This window comes from Mobula hypostoma, chromosome 6, assembly GCF_963921235.1.
Source record: "Mobula hypostoma chromosome 6, sMobHyp1.1, whole genome shotgun sequence".
Lineage (NCBI taxonomy): Eukaryota > Metazoa > Chordata > Chondrichthyes > Myliobatiformes > Myliobatidae > Mobula > Mobula hypostoma.
This window is the reverse complement of record NC_086102.1, coordinates 72663545-72688152: the sequence shown is the minus strand read 5'-3', so window position 1 is coordinate 72688152 and position 24608 is coordinate 72663545. Positions and strand designations below refer to the sequence as shown.

Here is a 24608-nt window from a genome sequence, read left to right as displayed (position 1 = left end):
AGAGTAGATACAATTTAACATTGCATCCATTGATCCAATAATCAACCAGAGACAATCTTGTAAATCCTGTTTTCCTTTGATTCCCTCTTAATTAGGAAATAGAGAGAACATTGCCCTAAGCCTTTAAGTATTCGTTGTGGAAACTATATAGAGAAACATAGCAGTTTATACAACTAAGTAAGCTGTGAGAGCATTTACAAGGTTTCTAAGGTATGCAACCAATCTAAATATTGTTTCAATTCAGTTTTACACTTGATCATGCAGTACTAAATCTTCAATGTTTATTTCCATAGGAGTTCTCATACTATTTTCATTGCCCCCTCACTCCAATACCAATTAGACAGTGACCCATAATTACATGGTCACTGCTCCTTTCTTGCAAAGTGGAAATTGGTATTACTGCAGTATGCAACCAGATACTAATACTGGAATTATACATTATTGAATTTGCTGTTTGTAAGGTGAGATAGTTAATGAAGGTTCTGTTCTTAAGAATCATGAATTCCTAAAGAACTACAGGGTGTTTAAAATTTTGTTTGAAATTGAATGCAACGATCCAAAGTGATCTTACCCAGATTAGATTGCATCAATAATCATACCTAGGTGAAATCATATTCATCGGGAAATTTGTCTAGTTTGTTTTGTACACAATTCATTTGTAAGTGCATCAGACCTATTTCCATTGTCAGTAATGCAGAATGATGTCAGGTGTTTCATAAACCCTGTTTCCTCCACTGCTGACATAAAGTGGAGTTTTTGCATGCGACCTAACATCTCCGGTAAACCCTTGCAGAAAATGTAGTAGCACATTTATGCACAAGATATCCTATGAAACAGCAATTATAAGTAACACACATCAAAGTTGCTGGTGAACGCAGCAGGCCAGGCAGCATCTATAGGAAGAGGCGCAGTCGACGCTTCAGGCCGAGACCCTTCGTCAGGACTGCGTTCACCAGCAACTTTGATGTGTGTTGCTTGAATTTCCAGCATCTGCAGAATTCCTGTTGTTAGCAATTATAAGTTTCTCCTTTCTGACATTGATATCTTGCACATAGCATTTGCCAGCTTCAGTTATCAGTACTGAGGAAATTTGAAACTAATTACTGGCTGTTCCATCATTGATTGCACGCCTTTTATGTTATGTATATCAGATTTATGAGCTGTGATCTTCACCGCTTCATCACCCTGAAACTCACAGTAACATGGGACATGAGGGAAGACTATTCCATGGACATTGCCTACATGCAGAACAAAATCCCATCTCTCCCACACTTTCCTCATCTTAATGGCAGACTTTTATGCAGCTGTTTTGCAGCTGCCATTGGGAGAAATCCCTGATATCCTTTGCACTGTCCAGAGCAACACAAAAGTGGCAGCTGGGAGTTTCTCATGTTGCTCCCATTGGGAAAGAAACAAGAAACAACTCCCTTTATTACACTTGTTTCTCTCTTAAAGTGGTTCAAGTATGACCATGGGTTAAGTATTACTTCCTATGATTCTTCAGAAAATTTCAGGAGATTTTTGTGTGGGAATGTCCAATTAAAATTGGCTTGATATGTAGCACCAGTTTAGTAAAGCAGGAAAAGGCTGAAATGCAACTTCTACACAATAATTGCAGATGGCTAGCTTGTTAGTTTGCAAGATTTTTAATTAGGATATTTTGTAACTTTACACAATGTATAATTTTTTTTAGACCTACAGCGTGGAACAGACCTTTTTGGCCCAATGGGTTGACCGCCCAACAACCTTAAGCTTAGTGTAATCATAGGACAATTTTTACAATGACCAATTAATCTACTAATTGGTATGTCTTTGAACTGTGGGGAGAAACCGGAGCAACCAGAGGAAATGCATGTGCTCACGGGAAGAATGCACGGAAGACACTCCAAATTCTGAGGCACCAAGCTGTAGTAATGTTGAACTAACTGCGTTGCTACCTTGGTGCTCCAGTATTGGCTAACAATATTTCTGAAGGATGATTTATCTGAAGGCCATGATTACATTACTCTCTTCTCCCTCCTCCCATTGGGCAGAAAATAAAAAGCCTGAAAGCACATACCATCAGGCTCAAAGATAGCTTCTACCCAGGTGTTATAAGACAATTCAAAGGTTCCTTAGTACAATAAGATAACTCTTGACTTTACGATCTATCTAGTTATAAAAGAAGAAAAAAAAATTGCCTTTAAACTCACAAGAGAGCATAGGCCATCAACTTTTTGCTGTTGATGTTTCTGTAGCAGGCAATTTCTTTTTTTATGAGGTCGCGTTGCTAGCTCGACGCTCAACCCAGCACAGACAGAAAGTGTGCCAGGGAGCCGGCTGGATTCGAACTCAGGAGCCTTTGCTCTGAAGTCCGGCGCTGATGCCACGGCACCACCAGCCAGCTACCTAGTTATGACCTTGTTCCTTATTGTCTAGCTATAGTGCACTTTCTCTGAAAGTGAAGTACTTTATTTTGCACTTTGTTATTATTTTACTTTGTTCACTGTTGTAATGTATTGATCAGTATGGATGATATGCATGGCAAGTTTTTCGCTGTGCCTCAGTGCATGTGTCAATAATAGGTCAATTTACTAATTTATTCCTGAAAAACAGGTGAAACTACATGAACTACTTCTACAAACAACAGGAATTCTGCAGATGCTGGAAATTCAAGCAACACACATCAAAGTTGCTGGTGAACGCAGCAGGCCAGGCAGCATCTCTAGGAAGAGGTGCAGTCGACATTTCAGGCCGAGACCCTTCATCAGTTTTGGGCCGAGACCCTTCAGGACTGACGAAGGGTCTCGGCCTGAAACGTCGACTGCACCTCTTCCTAGAGATGCTGCCTGGCCTGCTGCGTTCACCAGCAACTTTGATGAACTACTTCTAAGAACTTTTACTCCAGATCGTGCACCTAATGCTGGTAACACGCAGCAAAAGTACTGTAGTTGTTGGAAATACAAAACAAAGTCGGAAATAGCTGAAAGCAGGTCAGGATGGAACAGTCAATATTTCAGATCAAGGATCCTCCATCAGAAAAGGGAAAATAAGAAAACAACTAAGTTTAGAGATGCAGTGGGGGGGGGGTGGGAGAATGGGGAGTACAGAGGGAACATCCATGGTAGGATACAGGACAAAGTTATCAAGGGAACAATTGCTTCAGAAAAGATACGAAAAAGTAAAAATGAACCAATTGGAACAAAAAGGCACAGCAACATCTGTGGAAACAGAGCGAAAAAAAAGCTGGATGTTTAGCTACATGAAATTATTATATTCAGTGCTAAGTCCTGATGGCAGCAACTTATCCAGACAAAATTTGAGAAGTTGCTCCTTGAGCTTGTGTTGCATGTCATTGGAGCAATGGAGGAGGTCAAAGGTAAAGAGGTCAGAGTGGGGTTGGGATGGAAAACTAAATAAACAGGAGACTGGAAGCTCAGGGTCATTCTTGCGGCCTGATGAGAATCATTCTGCAAACCAGTAATCCAATCTGCATTTGGTTTCTCCAAATGGACTGGGTGACCTCTGTTCAGGAACCAAACACAGGTTGAAGAATTTAGTGTATAGAATTCAGTGCTCACTGTGTGGTCTCTTCTAGTTTGCTCAGGTCCTGGGTTGGCCATGAACTCAGTGGTGTCTTAAGTCATGCCCAGTTTTACCTGGCATCCTGAATATTTCCAACCTTCTGGAAATATTGATTGAAAATAAAGTTCACTCAAAATTCCAGGCAAATTTTGAATTTCACCGTTTACTATCTACAACTGCACCACGATAGCATAGCGGTTAGCACAACGCCATTAGAGCTCGTGACATCGGAGTTCAGAGTTCAATCCCAGCATCCTCTGTAAGGCGTCTGTATATCCTCCCCATGGAATGCGTGGGTTTTACCCGGGTTCTCCGGTTTCCTCCCACAGTCTAAGGACATACCAATTAGGTCAATTGGTCTTTGTAAATTGTCCCATTGTTAGGCTAGGGTTAAACCAGGATTGTCCGAAGTTTCTAGGCAGTGCTGCTCGAAGGGCTGGAAGGGCCAATTCTGTGCAGTATCTCTAAATAAAAGAAGGCTGGCTTTTGATGAGTCCTATATGTAGCACACCAACAGCAACTATTTGGACAAAATGCAAGGTTGTTACTTGCAAAACTCTGTCCAATTACCTTCCTCAAATGAAGGGAGTTTAAAAAAATAAGTCTATTAAGGCAACAGAAAGATAAGGGAGACATGTGGAAAGGCTTAGAATCAGAATCAGTTTTGTTATTACTAACACGTCATGAAATTTGTTGTTATGCAGCAGCAGTACAGTGCAATACATAAAATATACAATAAGTTATCAGAGCTAATAAGATATACACATATAAGACAAATAATTAGTGCAAAAAGAGAGAAAAAATAGTGAGGTAGTGTTCATGAGTTCATTATCTGTTCAGAAATCTGATGGTGGAGGGGAAGACACTGTTCCTGGAACAGCACTGTATGTCATCAGCTCCTGTTCCTCCTCTCTGATGGTAGTAATGAGAAGGGGCGATGTCCGAGGTGTTGGGACTCATTAATGATGGATGGTGCCTTTCTGAGGAATCACCTTTTGAATGCGCCCTCCTTGGTGGGGAAGTTAGTGCCATGATGGAGCTGGCTGAGTTTATCATCCTCTAAAGCTATTTCTGATCCTGCTTGGAGGCCACTCCACATTAGACGGTGATGCAACCAGTTGGAATGCTCTCCACGATACATCTGTATATATATTAACTGGACTCTTGGTGACATACCAAAGCTCATACAATGTTGTAGGACATGGAGAGGGGTACTTTAATGTTAAGGTGTTGGTGTTGAGTTGTTAACAGAAGGATTTACAAGTGATTAGGTTTATAACTTTCATAATAAGAGCCTCTGGATGGAAAAAAATGTGATCTCCTTCAAATGCAAAAACAAAATGAAAGCCCTCAATGCACAAACACGTGTGCCAAACCAAACCCCTGAAATTCAAACCTAACTTTTTAAAGAGATGCTTCTAAAAACTCTGTGAGATTTGGAAGAAGATGAAATACAGAAGGAGGTGGGAGGGATGGGAGCAGAAGAAAGGGCGTGTGAAATGGAGAAAGGGGGAATGGTTAAAGGAAACAAGGATGCATGTGGGAAGGTGAGGAAGTAGCAGTATTAAGGAAGGTGAAGGATGCAAGTTTGAAAGCAGGGAGTGGGTGTTGGAACTGTGACTAAAAGAGCAGAAGGTGAAAGCAATTGATGGAGAAAGCGCATTGTTAATGAAGTGGGCCTATAACCGATGGCTAGAAACAATCCAGAATTTTATCTTGGAGAGCACTCGGACATCTTAATCCACGTATTTGTAGGTATCTCTAGAAATGCTATTTTATGATAGTCTGGAATGTTGTTTATATAATTCCTGATGAGGCTCCACATGGAACATTTTCCTGTCTGCATCTAGCTGCATACAGACACCTTATTGTTACAGTGATAGTGTAAAATGGGTGCCTGACTCCCCATGAAGATGCAAAGGGTATAATAGCTAATTTAGATTGGGATTTTCAATGTCTTGTTTGATGCTGATACCAAAATATCAGCGTTTATTTGATTTTCCATTTGTTTTATGTCTGTAAAAGAGCCACAATTCTTTCCAAGGCCTTATCTCTTATCTGGTCTTTAAAAAAAAATTGCATCCAGGTGCTTTATTTCATATGCAGGCTGACTCTGCTTGTATTTTAGTAGGCTGCTTATTTACAAAAATGCTGATTCATTCAGCTTCTGTACTCAAACCGATCTGAGATCAATTTCAGTAGCTGCATAGAAAAACAAGCCAACAGGCACAGTAATGCAGCTGGTAGAGCTGCTGCCAGACACGGCAGGAAACCTGGGTTCAATCATAAGACCATAAGAACAAAGATATAGGAGCAGAAGTAGGCCATTTGGCCCGTCGAGTCTGCTCCGCCATTCAATCATGGGCTGATCCAATTCTTCCAGTCAGCCCCACTCCTCTGCCTTCACCCCATACCCTTTGATGCCCTGGCTAATCAAGAACCTATCTACCTCTGCCTTAAATGCTTGGCCTCCACAGCCGTTCATGGAAACAAATTCCATAGACTTACCACTCTCCGACTAAAGTAATTTCTCTGCATCTCTGTTCTAAATGAACATCCTTCAATCCTGAAGTCATGCGCTCATGTCCTAGACTCTCCTACCATGGGAAATAACTTTACCATATCTAATCTGCTCAGGCCTTTTAACATTCATAATGTTTCTATGAGATCCCCCCTCATTCTCCTGAACTCCAGGGAATACAGCCCAAGAGCTGCTAGATGTTCCTCATACGGTACCCTTTCATTCTTGGAATCATTCTTGTGAATGTTCTCTGAACCTTCTCCAATATTGGTCAGTATATTCTTTCAAAAATAAGGAGCCCAAAAATGCACACAATACTCCAAGTGTGGTCTCACGAATACCTTATAGAGCCTCAACATCACATCCCTGCTTCTTATATTCTGTATCTCTAGAAATGAATGCTAACATTGCATTCGCCTTCTTCACCACTGACTCAGCCTGGAGGTTAACCTTTAGGGTATCCTGCACAAGGACTCCCAATTTACGTTTTGAATTCTCTCCCAATCTATTAATAGTCTGCACGTGTATGTCTTCCACCAAAGTGCATGACCATACACGTTCCAGCATTGTATTTCATTTGCCATTTCTTTGCCCATTCCCTTAAACTATCTAAGACTCTCTGCAGGCTCTCTGTTTCCTCAACACTACCTGCTCCTTCACCGATCTTTGTATCATCGGCAAATTTAGCCACAAATCCATTAATCCCACAGTCCAAATCATTGACATACATCATAAAAATCAGTGGTCCCAACACCAACCTCAGTGGAACTCCATTGGTAACCGGCAGCCAGCCAGAATAGGATACCTTTATTCCCACTCTCTGTTTTCTGCTGATCAACCAATGTTCTATCCATGCTAGTAACTTCCCTGTAATCCCATGGGCTCTTATCTTGCTAAGGAGCCTTATGTGTGGCATCTTGTCAAAGGCCTTCTGAAAATCCAAGTACACCACATCTACTACATCTCCTTTGTCTAGCCTGCTTGTAATTTCCTCAAAAAATTGCAGTAGGAAAGTCAGGCAGGATTTTTCTTTCAGGAAACCATGCTGGCTTTGGCCTATCTTGTCATGTGCATCCAGATTCTCTGTAATCTCATCCCTAACAATCGATTCCAACAACTTCCCAACCACTGATGTCAGGCTAACAGACCTATAGCTTCCTTTCTGCTGCCTCCCACCCTTCAAAAATAGCAGAGTAACATTTGCAATTTTCCAGTCATCCGGTACAATGCCAGAATCTATCAATTCTGGAAAGATCATTGCTAATGCCGCTGCAATCTTTCCAGCTACTTCCTTCAGAACACAAGGGAGCATTCCATCAGGTCCAGGAGATTTATCCGCCCTCAGACCATTACGCTTCCTGGGCACCTACTCAGTCGTAATTTTCACCACACATACTTCACTTCCCTGACATTCTTGAATGTCCGGTATACTGCAGATGTCTTCCACTGTGAAGACTGTTTCCAGACCCTAGAGTGCTGCATCGTCTCTCTGTGACACTGAGACTTTCAGCTAAGTGCCCCCTACCTCCCAAAACATGTTCAGGGTTATTGGCCAGTGTAAATTACTCCAAATGTGTGGATGATAGGTAGCATCTGAGATAGTTGGTAAGAATATGGAAGAATACAGAATGGGATTAATGTAGGTTTAGCGTCAATAGGTACTTGATGGCTAGAACAGATGAAGAGTTGGGAATGCTTTGGACAGAAAATATAGCACATTGGTCTACACACATTGGTTTGATAATGATGGACATTTCACCTTTCAAAAGGGGAAATACTCAAATCTCTTGCCATTGACTTACTGCGGATGGTGGGGTGAGGTGGAAAAAGAGTTCTCCATATTTGGGCAGATTAACTCATACGCGACCTAGGCAAGTGAACCAGCTTTAAAGCAATGGAAGTGGACTATTAGCTAATTTTGCAGGTAGCACAAAAGTGCCCTACAAATTGCATTTCCAAAGAACAATAAGAAATCTGGAAGGTAATTAGGCATTGATTTCAAACTGCATGCTCTGTAATAAAGAGAACTAATTAATCTAATTAAATCTGTAAAAAGTTATTAGGGATCTCAGGCATTGAACTTCAAAATATTTGTTGATGTGTTTTGCCTGGATAATATGCACATCCACAAATTTTACAATGTTCCCAAAATCTTAAAACATTTTCTAAAATTTAAATGTAAGATATGTACTTTACATTTACTAGAAAACACATATTGCATAGAAATATCTAGTATTTTATCTTTTTCGTGTTGGGTATCATTTGTGATAATACTGGAAAGGACACTGTGTACAATAACAGGTAACATGTCCTTGAGGTCAGACAGGTACTACGTGAAGTAATGCACAGTGAAGTAGAACGTGTTTAAAGTAGGACAGTTCCATTATTGGATTTAAGGACTTTATGTAGGTACATTCAGACAACCAGAAGAAAATGCTGCTAAGTGAAATTTTTGAACTGGCAGTTCATGTCATAAAAAGGAATCAGAATACTAATGCCTTTGTTTTTAACACTACATTTTAAGATTTTAATACTTCTTAAAAGATTGCTATCTTTCATTTCAAACTTATTTTTATAAATATATTTTAGAGTTAATCATCAATCCAACTTGCATGAAAAACTAAGAAATGAGAAGTTCAGCACCTATAAAAATTGATTCTAGAATTAACAAGTTAACCGATTTAATTTTCACAAAAATGGATAAAATGTATGTGTTTTGTGCATTGTGGGGCATAATGCATTTTCCAATTCTGCATGAACCAATCATTGTGATGTACATTAAATTATCTTACCTGCACGCATATCATATCTACAAGACATAGAGTACGTCCTGTGTGTTCTTCCCATTTGTATTTTGAACTGCTGCTGAAACGGACAACCTTCTACCATACCCAGTGACATAACCTTTTAGTTTGGATGTTTTCCGCTTCTCACTCTTTACAATAATACAGTCCAGTCTACACTTTCTCTGTTTTAAATTTAATTATAAATTATATTCCATAAATTGAAATATTATATAAAAGTCAGGCTGCAAATCCATGATATCAATTTATGAATTAACATCTGCATATACTATTTCATTGCCCCCTGGACTGTTCACAGCACAATAAATGTTAGTGTTACATTTTACAAACTGGAGTAATTACCATAACTAGTAAGCTTGAAAAGGGTTATCCCACTGATGGCTTTTAACATATTCTTTCCAGCTGGTGGCGTAGTGGCATCAGTGCCGGACTTCGAGTTTGAATCCAGCCAGCTCCTGTGCACGCTTTCCATCCATGCTGGGTTACGAGCTGGTGATCTCTTTGGAAACTCACCTGGCAGAAGGCAATGGCAAACCACTGCTGTAACTTGCCTCATACGCGGTTCCCCATTATGTCAGAGAGGCGTGGAGGGAAATCGTCTGCTAACCGGAGAAACTCCAGATGCAACGTACCCTTCCTTTCCTTTACTCTAAAATTACATTGTGAAATTAGTACCCCTTTAACATTCAAGTTCAAGTAATATACTGTACCCTAAATGGTATGAGTGAAATATTTTTAAAGCTTGTTTGCAGCTTATTTCATTGCACAAGAGTTCCAGAATGTGTCTTCTAATTTAATTTCTACTGTTTGATTGTAATTACTTCAACATGATCAACATTATTTTTCAAAAATAACATGCTTTCTAAGCAGCTCCCAGGTAAATCATTTCCTAGATGTTTGGAAAACATATTTCTGCAGTCAATTAATTTCTTCGGTATTATTCATTTTGAATCAATGCTGCCTCAATCCTCAAGCCCTGTCCTTTGAACTCAGGCAAGATATGTGTCTGTGCATCAACTTGATGTTTTCAAACAGTGGAGAAGAATATAGTTAAGAACCTGAAGTAAAGTGTTTCTTGAAATTACTTTGAGAAATTTCTACGTTTTTAGAGTAAGTTCTAAATCATTTTTGTAATGCTTTGAACCTTATTTATGAGTTGTATTTGACAAATATTATTAGAGTTGTATAATGAGTTCAAAATCTGCACAGTGCACTGATGGGAAATAACTAGCAAGCCCACGTTCATTTGGGAAAAAAATAATTTTTTGAATATCTACCCTGAATGGCCCTTTCTGGTGTGTTATGCTTCTGAAAAATGGGGGAGATGCTGTACTGTTCATGAATTTGCAATAGTTGGCCAATTAGTATGAACCACACACAAAATGCCAAAGGAACTCAGCAGCTCAGGCAGCCCGAAACGTCGACTTTCCGTAGATGGTGCCTGACCTTCTGATTTCCCCCAGCATTTTGTGTGTGCTGCTTGGATTTCCAGCATCTGCAGATTTTCTTGTCAGAATAATCTGTAGTTTCTGTCATTAAAATGCTGGAGTTGCACTTTCTTGAGTTCTTTGTAAACAAGGGATGGTTAAGAACCCAGTGAAAGATTGCTGAAGAGAAAGCAGTGCCAGAAAACACCAAGTCTGCAATCATTCAACATGATGTTACAAATAGAAAAACGAATATCCCTGTTATCTTTCAAATGGATTCAGCAGAATGAAGCACGAAGAATGAATTCGAAAATAATCAAGCATCTTTGATGGAACCTGAAGCAAAAGATCCTCTCAGGTCTTCATGAAACGAAGTGAGATGTTTTATTATTGGAAAGATTGTATATAAGCTGAAAGTTATTTATATTGTTATTAACAAACATCGACTGCATTGTTTGATTTTCCAGTGGGATTTTTACCTCCAACAGGCCGGACTGCTGTGTACTCTTGTTATACTCAATTAACACTGGTCACAAGCTGGGAGACTATTATCAAGGAGGTTTCTTTGAAAAAAAACAGGTTTTTGGCCACTGTTGCTGTGATCTAGTTCTCAGAAAGTGAATTGCGATTGTTCGTAGAACATCAAATACAGAAGGCTCAAGTGATACTCTTGCTTGACTACAGAAAATTGATATGTCACTTTGCTTTTTCTTTTCTTTCAACAAGAAGTTTAAAGTTGCAAAGTATGATTGTTTAAAATTGAGCAGAATGTGTAATTTGAACTCCTCATCAATGTACTGCATAACCAAGTTCTCAAACAGCTGGCATCAATCTTGGAACAGAGGCGAATCACCACAAATGCTCTCCCACAAACATTGGCAGGAAATGTCCACATCACATGATTTGTACGAGCAGGCCAACCTCCAGAGCACCATATAACCATAAAACCATAAGACCATCAGACAAAGGAGCAGAAGTCGGCCATTCGGCCCATTGAGTCTGCTCCGCTATTTTATCATGAGCTGATCCGTTCTCCCATTTTGTCACACTCGCCCGCCTTCTTACCATAACCTTTGATGCCCTGGCTACTCAGATACCTATCAATCTCTGCCTTAAATACACCCAATGATTTGGCCTCCACTGCTGCCCGTGGCAACAAATTCCATAGATTCACCACCCTCTGACTAAAAAAATTTCTTTGCATTTCTGTTCTGAATGGGCGCCCTTCAATCCTTAAGTCATGCCCTCTCGTACTAGACTCCCCCATCATGGGAAACAACTTTGCCACATCCACTCTGTCCATGCCTTTCAACATTCGAAATGTTTCTATGAGGTCTCCCCTCATTCTTCTAAACTCCAAGGAATACAGTCCAAGAGCGGACAAATGTTCCTCATATGTTAACCCTCTCATTCCCAGAATCATTCTAGTGAATCTTCTCTGTACCCTCTCCACCGTCAGCACATCCTTTCTTAAATAAGGAGCTCAAGCGAAGCGGCCAGTGAGTGAGTGGGCCAGTGAAGGAGTGGAGCTTTGAGGCTTTGATCGAGAGGCTTCGAAGAGAAGAAGCAGAGGACAAGCTTGCTTGCAGTTAGTCTTTACAATGCCTCCTGAGATGGTGATGTGCCTCTCATGTGAGATGTGGCAGTCTTGGGGGAACGCCCCTTTCCCGCAGAGTCACATCTGCCAGAAGTGCATACAGCTGGGCGATCTAGAAGACCGTGTAAGGAACCTGGAGCAGCAGCTGGATGACCTTCAACTCATAAGGGAGAATGAGGCAGTCATAGATGACAGCTACAGGGAGGTAGTCACACCTAGGCTGTCGGAAGCAGGTCACTGGGTGACAGTCAGAGGGGGGAAAGCGAAGGTGGGCAGACAGGTAGTGCAGAGCACCCCTGTAGCCATTCCCCTGAATAATAAGTTTACCGTCCTGGATACTGTTGGCGGGGATGACCAACCAGGTGTGAGCCACGGTGGCAGGCCTCCGGCACTGAGTCTGACCCGGTGGTGCAGAAGCGTGGGAAGGAGAAGAGGAGAGCTGTCGTCATTGGAGACTCTATAGTCAGGGGAGCAGACAGGAGATTTTGTGGATGTGAGAAGGACACCCACATGGTGTGTTACCTCCCGGGTGCCAGGGTCCGGGATGTCTCTGACCGGGTGCACGACATCCTGGTATGAGAAGGAAAGCAACCAGAAGTCGTGATACATGTTGGGACCAACGACATAGGCAGGAAGAGGGATGAGGTCCTGAAGTGTGAGTTTCGGGAACTAGGCAGAAGGCTGAAGAACAGGACCTCAAAGGTGGCGTTCTCAGGATTGCTGCCAGTGCTACGTGACAGTGATGGTAAGAATTGGAGGAGATGGCAGTTGAATGCGTGGCAGAGGAGTTGGTGCAGGGAGCAGGGTTTTAGATTTTTGGATCACTGGGATCTCTTCTGGGGAAGGTGGGACCTGTACAGATTGGATGGGTTGAACCTGAACTCGAGGGGGAGCAATATCCTTGCAGGTAGGTTTGCTAGCATGGTTCGGGAGGGTTTAAACTAATTTGCGAGGGGGGATGGGACCCAGAGCGATAGAGCAGTGAAAGAACTGTATGGCGTAAAGCCAGATCTAACATAGAGAGAGGCTTTGAGGAAAGAGAAGCAGAATAAACAGTGTAAAGACAGTAAGGTAGAAGGGCTGAAATGTGTGTACCTCAATGCAAGAAGCATCAAGAACAAAGGTGATGAACCGACAGCTTGGATACATACATGGAATTATGATGTATTGGCCATTACAGAGACTTGGCTGGCACCAGGGCAGGAATGGATTCTCAATATTCCTGGATTTCAGTGCTTTAAAAGGGATGGGGGCGGGGGAAGGGGAGGAAGGGTGGCATTACTGGTCAGGGATACTATTACAGCTACAGAAAGGGTGGGTAATGTAGCAGGATCCTCTTTTGAGTCAATATGGGTGGAAGTCAGGAACAGGAAGGGAGCAGTTACTCTATTGGGGGTATTCTATAGGCCCCCTGGTAGCAGCAGAGATACAGAGGAGCAGATTGTGAGGCAGATTTTGGAAAGATGCAAAAATAACAGGTTTGTTATCATGGGTGACTTTAACTTCCCTAATATTGATTGGCACCTGATTAGTTTCAAGGGTTTAGATGGGGCAGAGTTTGTTAAGTGTGTCCAGGACGGATTCGTGTCACAGTATGTTGACAGGCCGACTAGGGGGAATGCCATTCTAGATCTAGTACTAGGTAATGAACCAGGTCAGGTCACAGATCTCTCAGTGGGTGAGCATCTGGGGGACAGTGACCACCGCTCCCTGGCCTTTAGCATTATCATGGAAAAGGATAGAATGAGAGAGGACAGTAAAATTTTTAATTGGGGAAGGGCAAATTATGAAGCTATAATGCTAGAACTTGCAGGTGTGAATTGGGATGATGTTTTTGCAGGGAAATGTACTATGGACATGTGGTCGATGTTTAGAGATCTCATGCAGGATGTTAGGGATAAATTTGTCCTGGTGAGGAAGATAAAAAATGGTAGGGTGAAGGAACCATGGGTGACAAGTGAGGTGGAAAATCTAGTCAGGTGGAAGAAGGCAGCATACATGAGGTTTAGGAAGCAGGGATCAGATGGGTCTATTGAGGAATATAGGGAAGCAAGAAAGGAGCTTAAGAAGGGGCTGAGAAGAGCAAGAAGGGGGCATAAGAAGGCCTTAGCGAGTAGGGTAAAGGAAAACCCCAAGGCATTCTTCAATTATGTGAAGAAAAAAAGGATGACAGGAGTGTAGGTAGGACCAATTAGAGATAAAGGTGGGAAGATGTGCCTGGAGGCTGTGGAAGTGAGCGAGGTCCTCAATGAATACTTCTCTTTGGTATTCACCAATGAGAGGGAACTTGATGATGGTGAGGACAATATGAGTGAGGTTGATGTTCTGGAGCATGTTGATATTAAGGGAGAGGAGGTGTTGGAGTTGTTAAAATACATTAGGACAGATAAGTCCCCCGGGCCTAATGGAATATTCCCCAGGCTGCTCCACGAGGCGAGGGAAGAGATTGCTGAGCCTCTAGCTAGGATCTTTATGTCCTCGTTGTCCTTAGGAATGGTACCGGAGGATTGGAGGGAGGAGAATGTTCTCCCCTTGTTCAAAAAACGTAGTAGGGATAGTCCGTGTAATTATAGACCCATGAGCCTTATGTCTGTGGTGGGAAAGCTGTTGGAAAAGATTCTTAGAGATAGGATCTCTGGGCATTTAGAGAATCATGGTCTGATCAGGAACAGTCAGCATGGCTTTGTGCAGGGCAGATCATGTCTAACAAGCCTGATAGAGTTCTTTGAGGAGGTGACCAGACATATAGATGTGGGTAGTACAGTGGATGTGATCTGCGTGGATTTTAGTAAGGCACTTGACAAGGTTCCACACGGTAGGCTTATTCAGAAAGCCAGGAGGCATGGGATCCAGGGAAGTTTGGCCAGGTGGATTCAGAATTGGCTTGCCTGCAGAAGGCAGCGGGTCGTGGTGGAGGGAGTACATTCAGACTGGAGGATTGTGACTAGTGGTGTCCCACAAGGATCTGTTCTGGGACCTCTACTTTTCGTGATTTTTATTAAGGACCTGGATGTGGGGGTAGAAGGGTGGGTTGGCAAGTTTTCAGATGACACAAAGGTTGGTGGTGTTGTAGATAGTGTAGAGGATTGTCAAAGATTGCAGAGAGACATTGGTAGGATGCAGAAGTGGGCTAAGAAGTGGCAGATGGAGTTCAACCCGGAGAAGTGTGAGGTGGTACACTTTGGAAGGACAAACTCCAAGGCAGAGTATAGGATGGATGTGGAAGCATTGGAAAGGGTACAGCGGAGATTTACCAGGATGCTGCCTGGTTTAGAGAGTATGCATTATGATCAGAGATTAAGGGAGCTAGGACTTTACTCTTTGGAGAGAAGGAGGATGAGAGGAGACATGATAGAGGTGTACAAGATAATAAGAGGAATAGATAGAGTGGATAGCCAGCGCCTCTTCCCCAGGGCACCACTACTCAATACAAGAGGACATGGCTTTAAGGTAAGAGGTGGGAAGTTCAAGGGGGATATTAGAGGAAGGTTTTTTACTCAGGGAGTGGTTGGTGTGTGGAATGCACTGCCTGAGTCAGTGGTGGAGGCAGATACACTAGTTAAGTTTAAGAGACTACTAGACAGGTATATGGAGAAATTTAAGGTGGGGGCTTATATGGGAGGCAGGGTTTGAGGGTCGGCACAACATTGTGGGCCGAAGGGCCTATACTCTGCTGTACTATTCTATGTTTTATGTTCTATGTTCTGTGTTCTAAAACTGCCCACAGTACTCCAAGTGAGGTCTCACCAGCGCCTTATAGAGCCTCAACATCACATCTCTGCTCCTATACTCTGTCCCTCTGGAAATGAATGCCAACATTGCATTAGCCTTCTTCACCACTGACTCAACCTGGAGGTTAACCTTAAGGGTATCCTGTACGAGGACTCCCAAATCCCGTTGCATCTCAGAACTTTGAATTCTCTCCCCATTTAAATAATAGTCTGCCTGTTCATTTCTTCTGCCAAAGTGCATAACCATACACTTTCCAACATTGTATTTCATTTGCCATTTCTTTGCCCATTCTTCCAATCTATCCAAGTCTCTCTGCAAATTCTCTGTTTCCTCAGCACTACCGGCCCCTCCACCTATCTTCATATCGTCAGCAAACTTAGCCACAAAGTCGTTTATTCCATAATCCATAACATCAACAGCTGTGAGCATTCTGCAGGTTGTTCGGGATTGGAAAATGGACGTGGACTTAGAAAAAAAGCTTGTGTTTCCCCCAGACGTTGTGGCTACAGCACTCAGGCCAGACCTGGTCCTGTGTGTCCACAACAGACAAGCTGGAATATGTTGTGGAATTGAAGATGGTGTAGAAGAAGCTTATGAGAGGAAAAAGACCAAGTACTCTGAACTGGCAACTGGAGCTGCCCAGAATGGCTGGAAGACCAAGATTTTCCCTGTAGAAGTGGGATGCAGGGGATCCGATGCTACATCTACGACCAGTCTTTTGAAGAAGATAGGGGTGAGGGGTCACTCCCTCCAACAAGCAAATAAGTCCTTGTTAAATGCAGCAGAAGAAAGCAGCAATTGGATTTGGATTAAAAGGAAAGACAACAACTGGGCTGCAAGATGAAGATAGTAGGGTAGGGAACTGAGGGGGGTGTACCTGGGACTCCAGGTAGCACCATTAAGCCCTCTGGAGATGTTGTGCGCTTATCAGTGAAATGTCAAAGAAGGAGGGTGCCCACCTGATAACCCCGATGATTTACTTACCCTCCTTGTCACCACTCCAAGCCCACTGCCAATATCAAGAGTGTCAACTTACTATAGGGATTGAAACATCAAGTCCTAGTTGCTCTAATGCTAATTGTAGATCTAATTTTATCGTGCAATTCACTTTATTCCCACCAAGAAGGCCTTAAAGCTCTTTGCTTCTTGCTTGACAACAGATCCGACCAGTTCTCCTCCACCATCACCTTCCTCCATCTGGCAGAGCTGGTCCTCGCACTCAGCAGTTTCTCTTTCGACTCCTCCCACTTTCTCCAAACGTGCATGGCCCCAGTTATGCCTGCCTCTTTATTGGGCACATGGAACAGTCCATGTTCCAAGCCTTCCCTGGTAATGCCCCCCAACTATTTCTGCGCTACATTGACATCTGCATTGGTGCTGCTACATGCACCCATGCTGTGATCATCAATTTCATCAAACTTGCTTCAACTTCCACCCTGCCCTTATATTCACTTGGTCCATTTCTGCCGCCTCTCTCCCCATTCTCGATCTCTCTGTTTCCATCTCCAGAGACAAACTGTCTACGGACATCCTTTATAAACCTACCGATTCCTATGGCTATCTCGACGATGCCTCTTCCCACCCAGTTTCCTGTAAAAATGCCCTTCCTTTTTCTCCGTTCCTTAATCTCCATTGCATCTGTTCCCAGGATGAAGCTTTCCTTTCCAGAACATCAGCGATGTCCTCCTTTTTTAAAGAATTGGGTCTTCGTTCCTCCACCATTGACGCTGACATCACCCACATCTCCTCCATTTCCTGGACACCTGTGTTCACCCCATCTTTCTGCCATCTTAACAGAGACAGGGTTCCTCGTCCTCACCTACTACCCCTTTTTCCCTCCTCTCCCTTCCTTCTTCTTCAATTCCCCACTCTGCCCCCCACCTCTTTTCCTCACCTGCCTCTAGTGCTCCTCCTCCTTCCCTTTCTCCTTTCCTATCAGATTCCTTCTTCTCCAGCCCTTTGCTGTTTCCACCCATTGGCACCCAGCTTCTTACTTCAGGTCCCCCCCCTCCACCCACCTGGCTTCACCTATCACCTGATAGCTTGTCCTCCTTTCCACCCCCACCCTCACCCCACCTTCTTATTCTGGCATCTTCCCCTTCCTTTCCAGTCCTGATGAAGGGTCTCGGCCCAAAATGTTGATTATTCATTAATTTCCAAAGCTGCTGCCTGACCTGCTGAGTCCCTCCAGCAGATTGTGTCTGTTGCTCTGAATTTCCAGCATCTGCAGAATCTGCTGTGTTCATTAATTGTAAATTTGTGTATTTTTTCTTCCCAGCAGAGTGATGCAACTTTAACCCATGGGGACTTTCTTAGCTATATATTTTTGAGCAATGTGCTCATTTGCAAAATTTCTAGATACCTTCAACTCTGCAGAAGATCATTCCATTGACCACAGCAAATTTCCTAATCTTTTACCACTTCCACTCCTTTGCAATTCCCTTTCTATTTTTTTTCTCTCATTTCCATCTTCCTTTAAGAGACTCTTCAAAATCTACATATTTGAATATTCTTGGATACATCTTCAAGGAGCGGCATCTTAGAAAGGCAGCATCCATTATTAAGGATCCCCAGCACCCAGGACCTTCCTTTTTCTCACTGTTACCATCAGGTAGGAGATACAGAAGCCTGAAGGCACACACCTTCAGCGATTCAGGAACAGATTCTTCCCCTCTGCCATCCGATTCCTAAATGGACATTGAACCCATAAACACAACCTCACCTTTTAATATACATTATTTCCGTTTTACACTATTTTTAATCTATTTAATGTACATATATATTTACTGTAATTGATTTATTTTTTTCTTCCTATATTATCATGTTTTGCATTGACCTGTGACTGCAATATTAACAAATTTCACCTGACCTGCTGGTGATAATAAACCAGATTCTGATTCTATTTGTGACAGTGCAAAATGCTTGATAAGGAGCATTTGGGACATTTTATTGTGTCACAAGCTCAGTTATTGGTGCCATACGTAGTAAAAATGAACATTTTCAATTCATTTCTTTAACCATGCCAAGGCTAGGATGGACAGCAGAATTAGAAGGTATGTGTCAACATGCACCACAATGCCTGCACGCATTCATGTTATTTATTATCCATGGCGATGCCATTCCTCGCAAGCTGGGTGACATGTGGGCAACTCCACTGGTAACAAAACATGGTGGTCTCACTTCTGTAGTAAGGTCCTGAGATTTTTAACCACTCTTTAATTTTTTTATGGCTGTCCTCCACTCGCTGCGCTCTTCCAGGAATATTACCCTGTCTTGGTGAGGGCACAGATTGGCAGTGCCAGTATTAAGAAAGCAAAATTTAAAATCTATATTTGTATTTCAAATGTGGAATGAACTGTTGCGCAAATTTTGCTTCTCCAATATATTGCCAAGCAACACCCGCTACCCACGCTTACCGGTGACTACATCACGCTCAGCTAGCGTGCATCCTCGTGCTGCATTTAATGCAATCGCTCACCTTTGATTCAGTTAGTGACCCTTTAACCTCCCCTCACCCTAGTTCCCCGTACAATAACCGCCCCCCCACCCCCGCCCCTCATATCGCACAGCGAGCTGCAAGTTCGCAGCGCGTTGCACACACGGGCGTCTGCCGTCATCCCGGGAGCGCGTGCGGGCAAGTGAAGGGGTGCATGTGCGCGCGCGGGCCAGCGGAGAGCGCCGTCAGCACGCTCAGCCGGCGGGCAGGGAGCTCGGGGCTTCCGTGACAGACAGACACAGAGCAGACGACTGGCCGGCAGAAAAGAGCCGGAGCAAATTCGCGGCGGCTGACAAGACGCTGCATTCCTGCACACTGCACTTATCACAGTTCACACAGACCTCGACCCACCCCACCCCATCCCACCCCTCCTACCCAGCCTGAAAAGCACTTTCATTCTCTGACAATTAAATGAAAAATATTCTCTCCCCCCCCCTACAAGAACCTACAAGGACTATTTTGCTGGTGATAATTATTCGCAACAGGCAAACTTACAAGTCTTGAGAACAGACGAAGAGGGAGAGGAAGGGAAGAAACGCTTTGCAGGGAGAAGCGGCGGCTGACAGCCTCAGGGAGAGAGGATTCCACCGGCACGGGGACGGAGAGCAAGTGACAGAACGCTCCGGGCTACGTTCGAGACGAGCCCCGCGTGCCAATTATATTGTATCTGGTTGTCTCCCCGGGGGACGAAAGTTCTTCATGGCTCTCATCATGGAACCCGTTAGTAAATGGACCCCGAGCCAAGTGGTGGACTGGATGAAAGGTAAACTGCATGTAACAAGTTGTGTGGGGTGACCAACTGGCTGCTTGCTCGGGCAGGGAGCGAGTTCGGAACTGCGTTGTTGCATTTCACAAACCCCCTTTCAACCCGCTAGCTATACTCTTCCATTTCAGGTCATTTGTAGATTTATTGTTCGGAAGTTATAAGTGAGCATTGATCGTTTAGCAAAACCTCCACGAGCGGATTGTGAATGTTTGCTAACAGGACTCTGGAGGCAGGTTTTAGCTTGGGATATAACACTTGCTAGTTGCTGTTACCTTTTTTGTGTGTGTAATTGAAGATTGTAATTGCGTCTGCATGATCGTTTATTTTCATCGCTCCGTGGAGCTGCCTGTCTGTGTGATAACCATAGAAACCTGCTCACATACTCGATAAGTGTACGAATAGAGAAAAGCTCTCTCGATAAACACTTAGATTTACCCCCAAAATATCCATCGTCGGCATCAGGCTTAGAAAACTCAGCTCACACTTTCTCATGGAACGTGTATCAACTTTTGCTTATCAAATGCGCCGTTTCTCCGCGCGGATTTGCACAGAAATGCCACGTTAAGGAATATGAAAGCGCTGTTTCCCTTGTGGGTCGTTGTTGACAGAAGATGCCAGGGAAAATTGAGTTACATTTACACGCGTGTACGTGGGGGCATCGCAGCTGGCGATGCAATGTAGCTACAGTACTTGTACGAGAGAACTGCTTCGTGAGTCGGCGGAGGTGGGTGGGGGATGTTGGTGGAGGAACGTCACCACTTTGGCTTAGTTTGTGGAACTCCCGCCTGCAGTGAGAGTAGTTTAATTTATCCACATCAAAAATCAAAATGCGATCTGCAATGACCTTCTGCTCTAAATCGGAGACTGTAAACGGCATTGGGAGACCCTCAGGTGTTTAGTGAGTCTTGGTTAACTGGTTGGAAGGAGGGATGATGTGTCAGTTTTATGTTTACCAGTAAATCTAGACATTTAAACGCAAATGGAGAAACCCTGCTGGTACCTGCGTAGATTGACATTTCGCAGATGGGCATGCTGAGCAGATGGCAGCTGTGCACTCTGGCCCACCTGCTTCACGGTGGATTGAATTACAGTACTTCGAGTTTTACAGCACAAGCACAGGCCATCGCACCCAGCGGATGCCGGTCCGTGCCTCTGTGGCCGGAACAAATCTCCCTTTCACCTAACTCCATGTCACCTCAAGGCATTCAGCAGACTGACAGAACTGAATCCCGACAAATAGAGTATAAATCAAAATAAACTGAGCAGTGAATGTAATGATGAAGTATTAAGTGATTATTAATTTAATTTGATCGTGCAATCCGTTTTGTACAAATTAAGCTAGCTGTTCTCTGGCATTTAAAGCAGAACACATTTTGATCCCATTTAAACCATTTATTCTCACAGCAAAATGGGGTGTACAAGGATACATTTAAATGGGATATTTGCATGCGAATGGAAAGCCACAGCAAATAGTCTGTCCACTATTTCCTGACAAATTTACAAGCATAGTATAGAATAATTTCAAGTTTGTGATCCAGGTGGAAATTATAATTTTGCAACTTTGTTCCTATCACTAGCATTTTGTTTATTTTCCCACAATCTCTGCCAAGTGTGAAAGTTTTACTTTACGGCTTCATGTGTACAGTGAGATTATTTCATCCCTGTGCAGTTTTTCTTCTGAAGCAAAAGACCGTAAAATGGTGAAAAAGGTCTTTATGATAAATGTGCCATCACGCTTGTTTTCCACAGCTGTTGGGTAAAAAAGAACGTTGTGGATGGACTAAACAAAATTTTTCAACAAACTAGACAGCAGAGGAACACCCTGTAATGGGCTTGTTGGGGGTAGATGGAGATTTCCAGAAGCTGCGGGTAAATTTCAACCTGAGTTCTTATTTATAAAACTTCAGATTAAGAGTCAGTAGCCAAACAACATGAACATCAATAGGGTATCTATTCATTATGCTTAAATCATGCAGCATTTTCAGTGAGCTAGTTTTAGGGTATCTCTTCCAACAGAGGGCATTTGGTTACGTTTTACCTGGACCATTTATGCAAATTATTGAAATACAAATAATTTGGTTCTCAGCTGTCAGGGAGAGTGGCTGCTGGATATTTCGAGAATTTCTAATAGAGGGTTAGAGTTGAGCATTTTGCCTGTCAGCTTCCTTTACATTCTAATATGCTTACTTTGTGTTTCCAACATTTTCTGTTAAAGGCTTCAAATTCAAATGCTGGATCTTTCCTAACATATTCATTGCATTAAAAATAAATCCACATTCTTTAAAAGCAGAATCAAGACCAATTTTGATAGAATATTCAATTGTCTTGAGTGAATATTTGACTGAGAAGTAAACCCGTCGCATTAGGTCTCTTTGTGTTTAAACCATCTCGGAAGATATTTTCATGTGCCAAATAAGGTAGTTGTTCAGCCTACCGACTCCATCCTGGCTCTCAGAGCAATGTTATCAATTCCCCCCCCCCCCACCTACCTCTCTCCACAACCCATTTCTCTCTCCTCCCACCTTGACTCCCTTGCCGTCCACCCACACTTGCTGTCATTTAGAGCGCGATGTAGATAGAAACTGGAGCACCCAAGAGGTTATGCTAATTCCACATAGATAGCAGCAGAGGTCAGAAGTGAAACAAGGGTCACTGGAGCTATGAGCCACTGGTAGTTACAGAGATGGCCGAGGGAGAATTTGTAGAAAGTTGAACATCTAATTTCCTTGTTGCACTGAGGTTGCTCTGTGTGCCACTATTAGAATGAGTGTAGTTCAGGTCATCCAGGTGACAACCAGGTTCCCTTCCTGTGAAGGTGCCCATAGCTCTGCGGCAACTGGCAAATCCAACCTGCTAGTCTCCCAAATGCTTGTTCCTATATGCAGTCCATATGGGAGTTTGGCATTTGTACATTGGGAGGACCTCCGTGCAGTTTTAGACAACCAGAAAATCCTGTTGATGTTTTAAAAGTGCATTGGAGTAAGGGGATTGTTTCAGTCACTCAAAGGAGCAGGATTACGGTTCATATCTTCCAGCTTATTCCACCAATTAATTTATCAGAGATCCATAATTTAACTAGCCACATAACCTTGGTGCCATACTCCCTAGCACCTGTGCCTAATAACAACTCATTTGTCTCACCTCATTATGGTTGAGGAAACTATCATAAATTTCTCCACTATATTTTGTTTCTTGGAAGATAATTGAAGATGTAACATTTTGTCTAATTTCCAAGAAATAAAATGCAATCTTTAGCTGAGAACTGACATGTTAAAATTAGAGATGCAAGTGGTTTTGTTATTAAGCAATTTGTTGGAGTAGAACCAGTGACAAGTAATTTTTTTTCCCAACAAAAGAATAATTTAGTTATGAATATTTTTGGGCACTGAACCAATAATTACTCATTACATGAAGCTTAATACACAATAAATTCCATTGATTTGAGTAACTTTCAGACAGTATTTGGGTTCTAATAGCAAAAGAATTGATAAACTGCTGGAGGAATTCAATGGGTCAGGCAGCATCTGTGGAGGTGTTTTGTGTCAATCCAGATGAAGAGTCTCGACATGAAGATTTATCTGTTTAATCCCCTCTACAGGAGTTGCCTGACCTGTCAGTTCTTCCAACAGCTTGTTTTTGTGCTCCATATTTCTGCTTCTGCAGTCTCTTGTGTCTCCATATGAGTTTCAACAGATGTATTTGGATTGCTGATTTTATGTTTGCAATCCTTACTGACTTTGTTCAAAGAAAAATTATTAATATACGAAATGTATGCGTTTTCTGTTCTTGGATATCTTCCATCAATAACATTTGATGTGTTGAATCCCATGAGTGCAAGTAATTGAACTATTGAATTTTGTTGGAAATTGGGAGATGCCTCCCATTTATCACTGAGCTATCCCGAGTTCAACTTGCTTTGTGAAGTGATGTGGAATAATTGTGGAGGTACAATTGTGTGTTTGTTGTAATGTCAGCAGAGGCCTGGAGGATGTGAGATATCTTTGCAATTTTTTTTACAGCTCAAATGGGCAATAGAGAAGGATTGGAACAGCAGGTTGTGACACTGAGTAGGCTAGATTGGAGCTCATAGAAGCAAATTATTAAAATAAAGAATTGGAAACCCTTTGCACTTTTCTAATCATTACAGCTGACATCAAGGTTCAATGTGTGTATCTCAATACTAAGTAATGGGAGGTGTGGAATATTATTATTGTGCAGTTTAAGAACTGAGTTCACACATTTATATTCTCACGGTATTGTTGTTTGCTTCTGCATTTTCAGTCCGTTTTATGAACTCACTTGTAAGTTTTAGTGAAATACTGCAGATTGTTGCCAGATGTTCTGGTTTTCAATTTGTTAAAAAAATTAAGCAGGTTATGAATGGTTTACTGTTAACAAATTGTTACAATTTACTGGGAATGTGCAATGGATTTGAAAATAGTTTTTTAAAATGTCTAAAGACATTTCAAAGCTTTAAAGTAAAGCAAAAAAAAAGCAGGTGGAAATACTCAGCAGGTCAGACAGTACCTGAGGAGAGATGCTGCCTGACCTACTGGAGATCTGAAGCATTTTATGTCTTATTTTAAGCTTACTGCATCTGCAGTGTTTTGTTTTGGATGCAATAATTTGATTTGGGGTAATGTTCAATAAAACTGAACTTTAGGAGGAGATGAGAAATACTACATACAATTTAAAAAGAAG

At 42.4% G+C, this 24608-nt stretch overlaps 1 protein-coding gene and 1 long non-coding RNA gene across 5 annotated transcripts in view; one reads left to right on the top strand and one right to left on the bottom strand.

Moving 5' to 3' along the window:
- LOC134348109 (uncharacterized) overlaps window positions 1-19762 on the bottom strand; it is a 46866-nt gene extending 27104 nt beyond the window's left edge. Inside the window, exon 1 of the long non-coding RNA XR_010018354.1 lies at window positions 19637-19762. This is a non-coding gene — a long non-coding RNA (uncharacterized LOC134348109). The remainder of the gene's footprint in view (window positions 1-19636) is intronic.
- The window catches only part of cnksr2a (connector enhancer of kinase suppressor of Ras 2a), a 554785-nt gene continuing 549530 nt past the window's right edge, over window positions 19354-24608 (top strand). For all 4 annotated transcript variants that reach the window (XM_063050993.1, XM_063050994.1, XM_063050991.1 and 1 more), the window contains exon 1: window positions 19354-19904. In XM_063050993.1, the coding sequence (XP_062907063.1) occupies window positions 19841-19904 (64 nt within the window). In that variant the 5' untranslated portion in view covers window positions 19354-19840. The remainder of the gene's footprint in view (window positions 19905-24608) is intronic.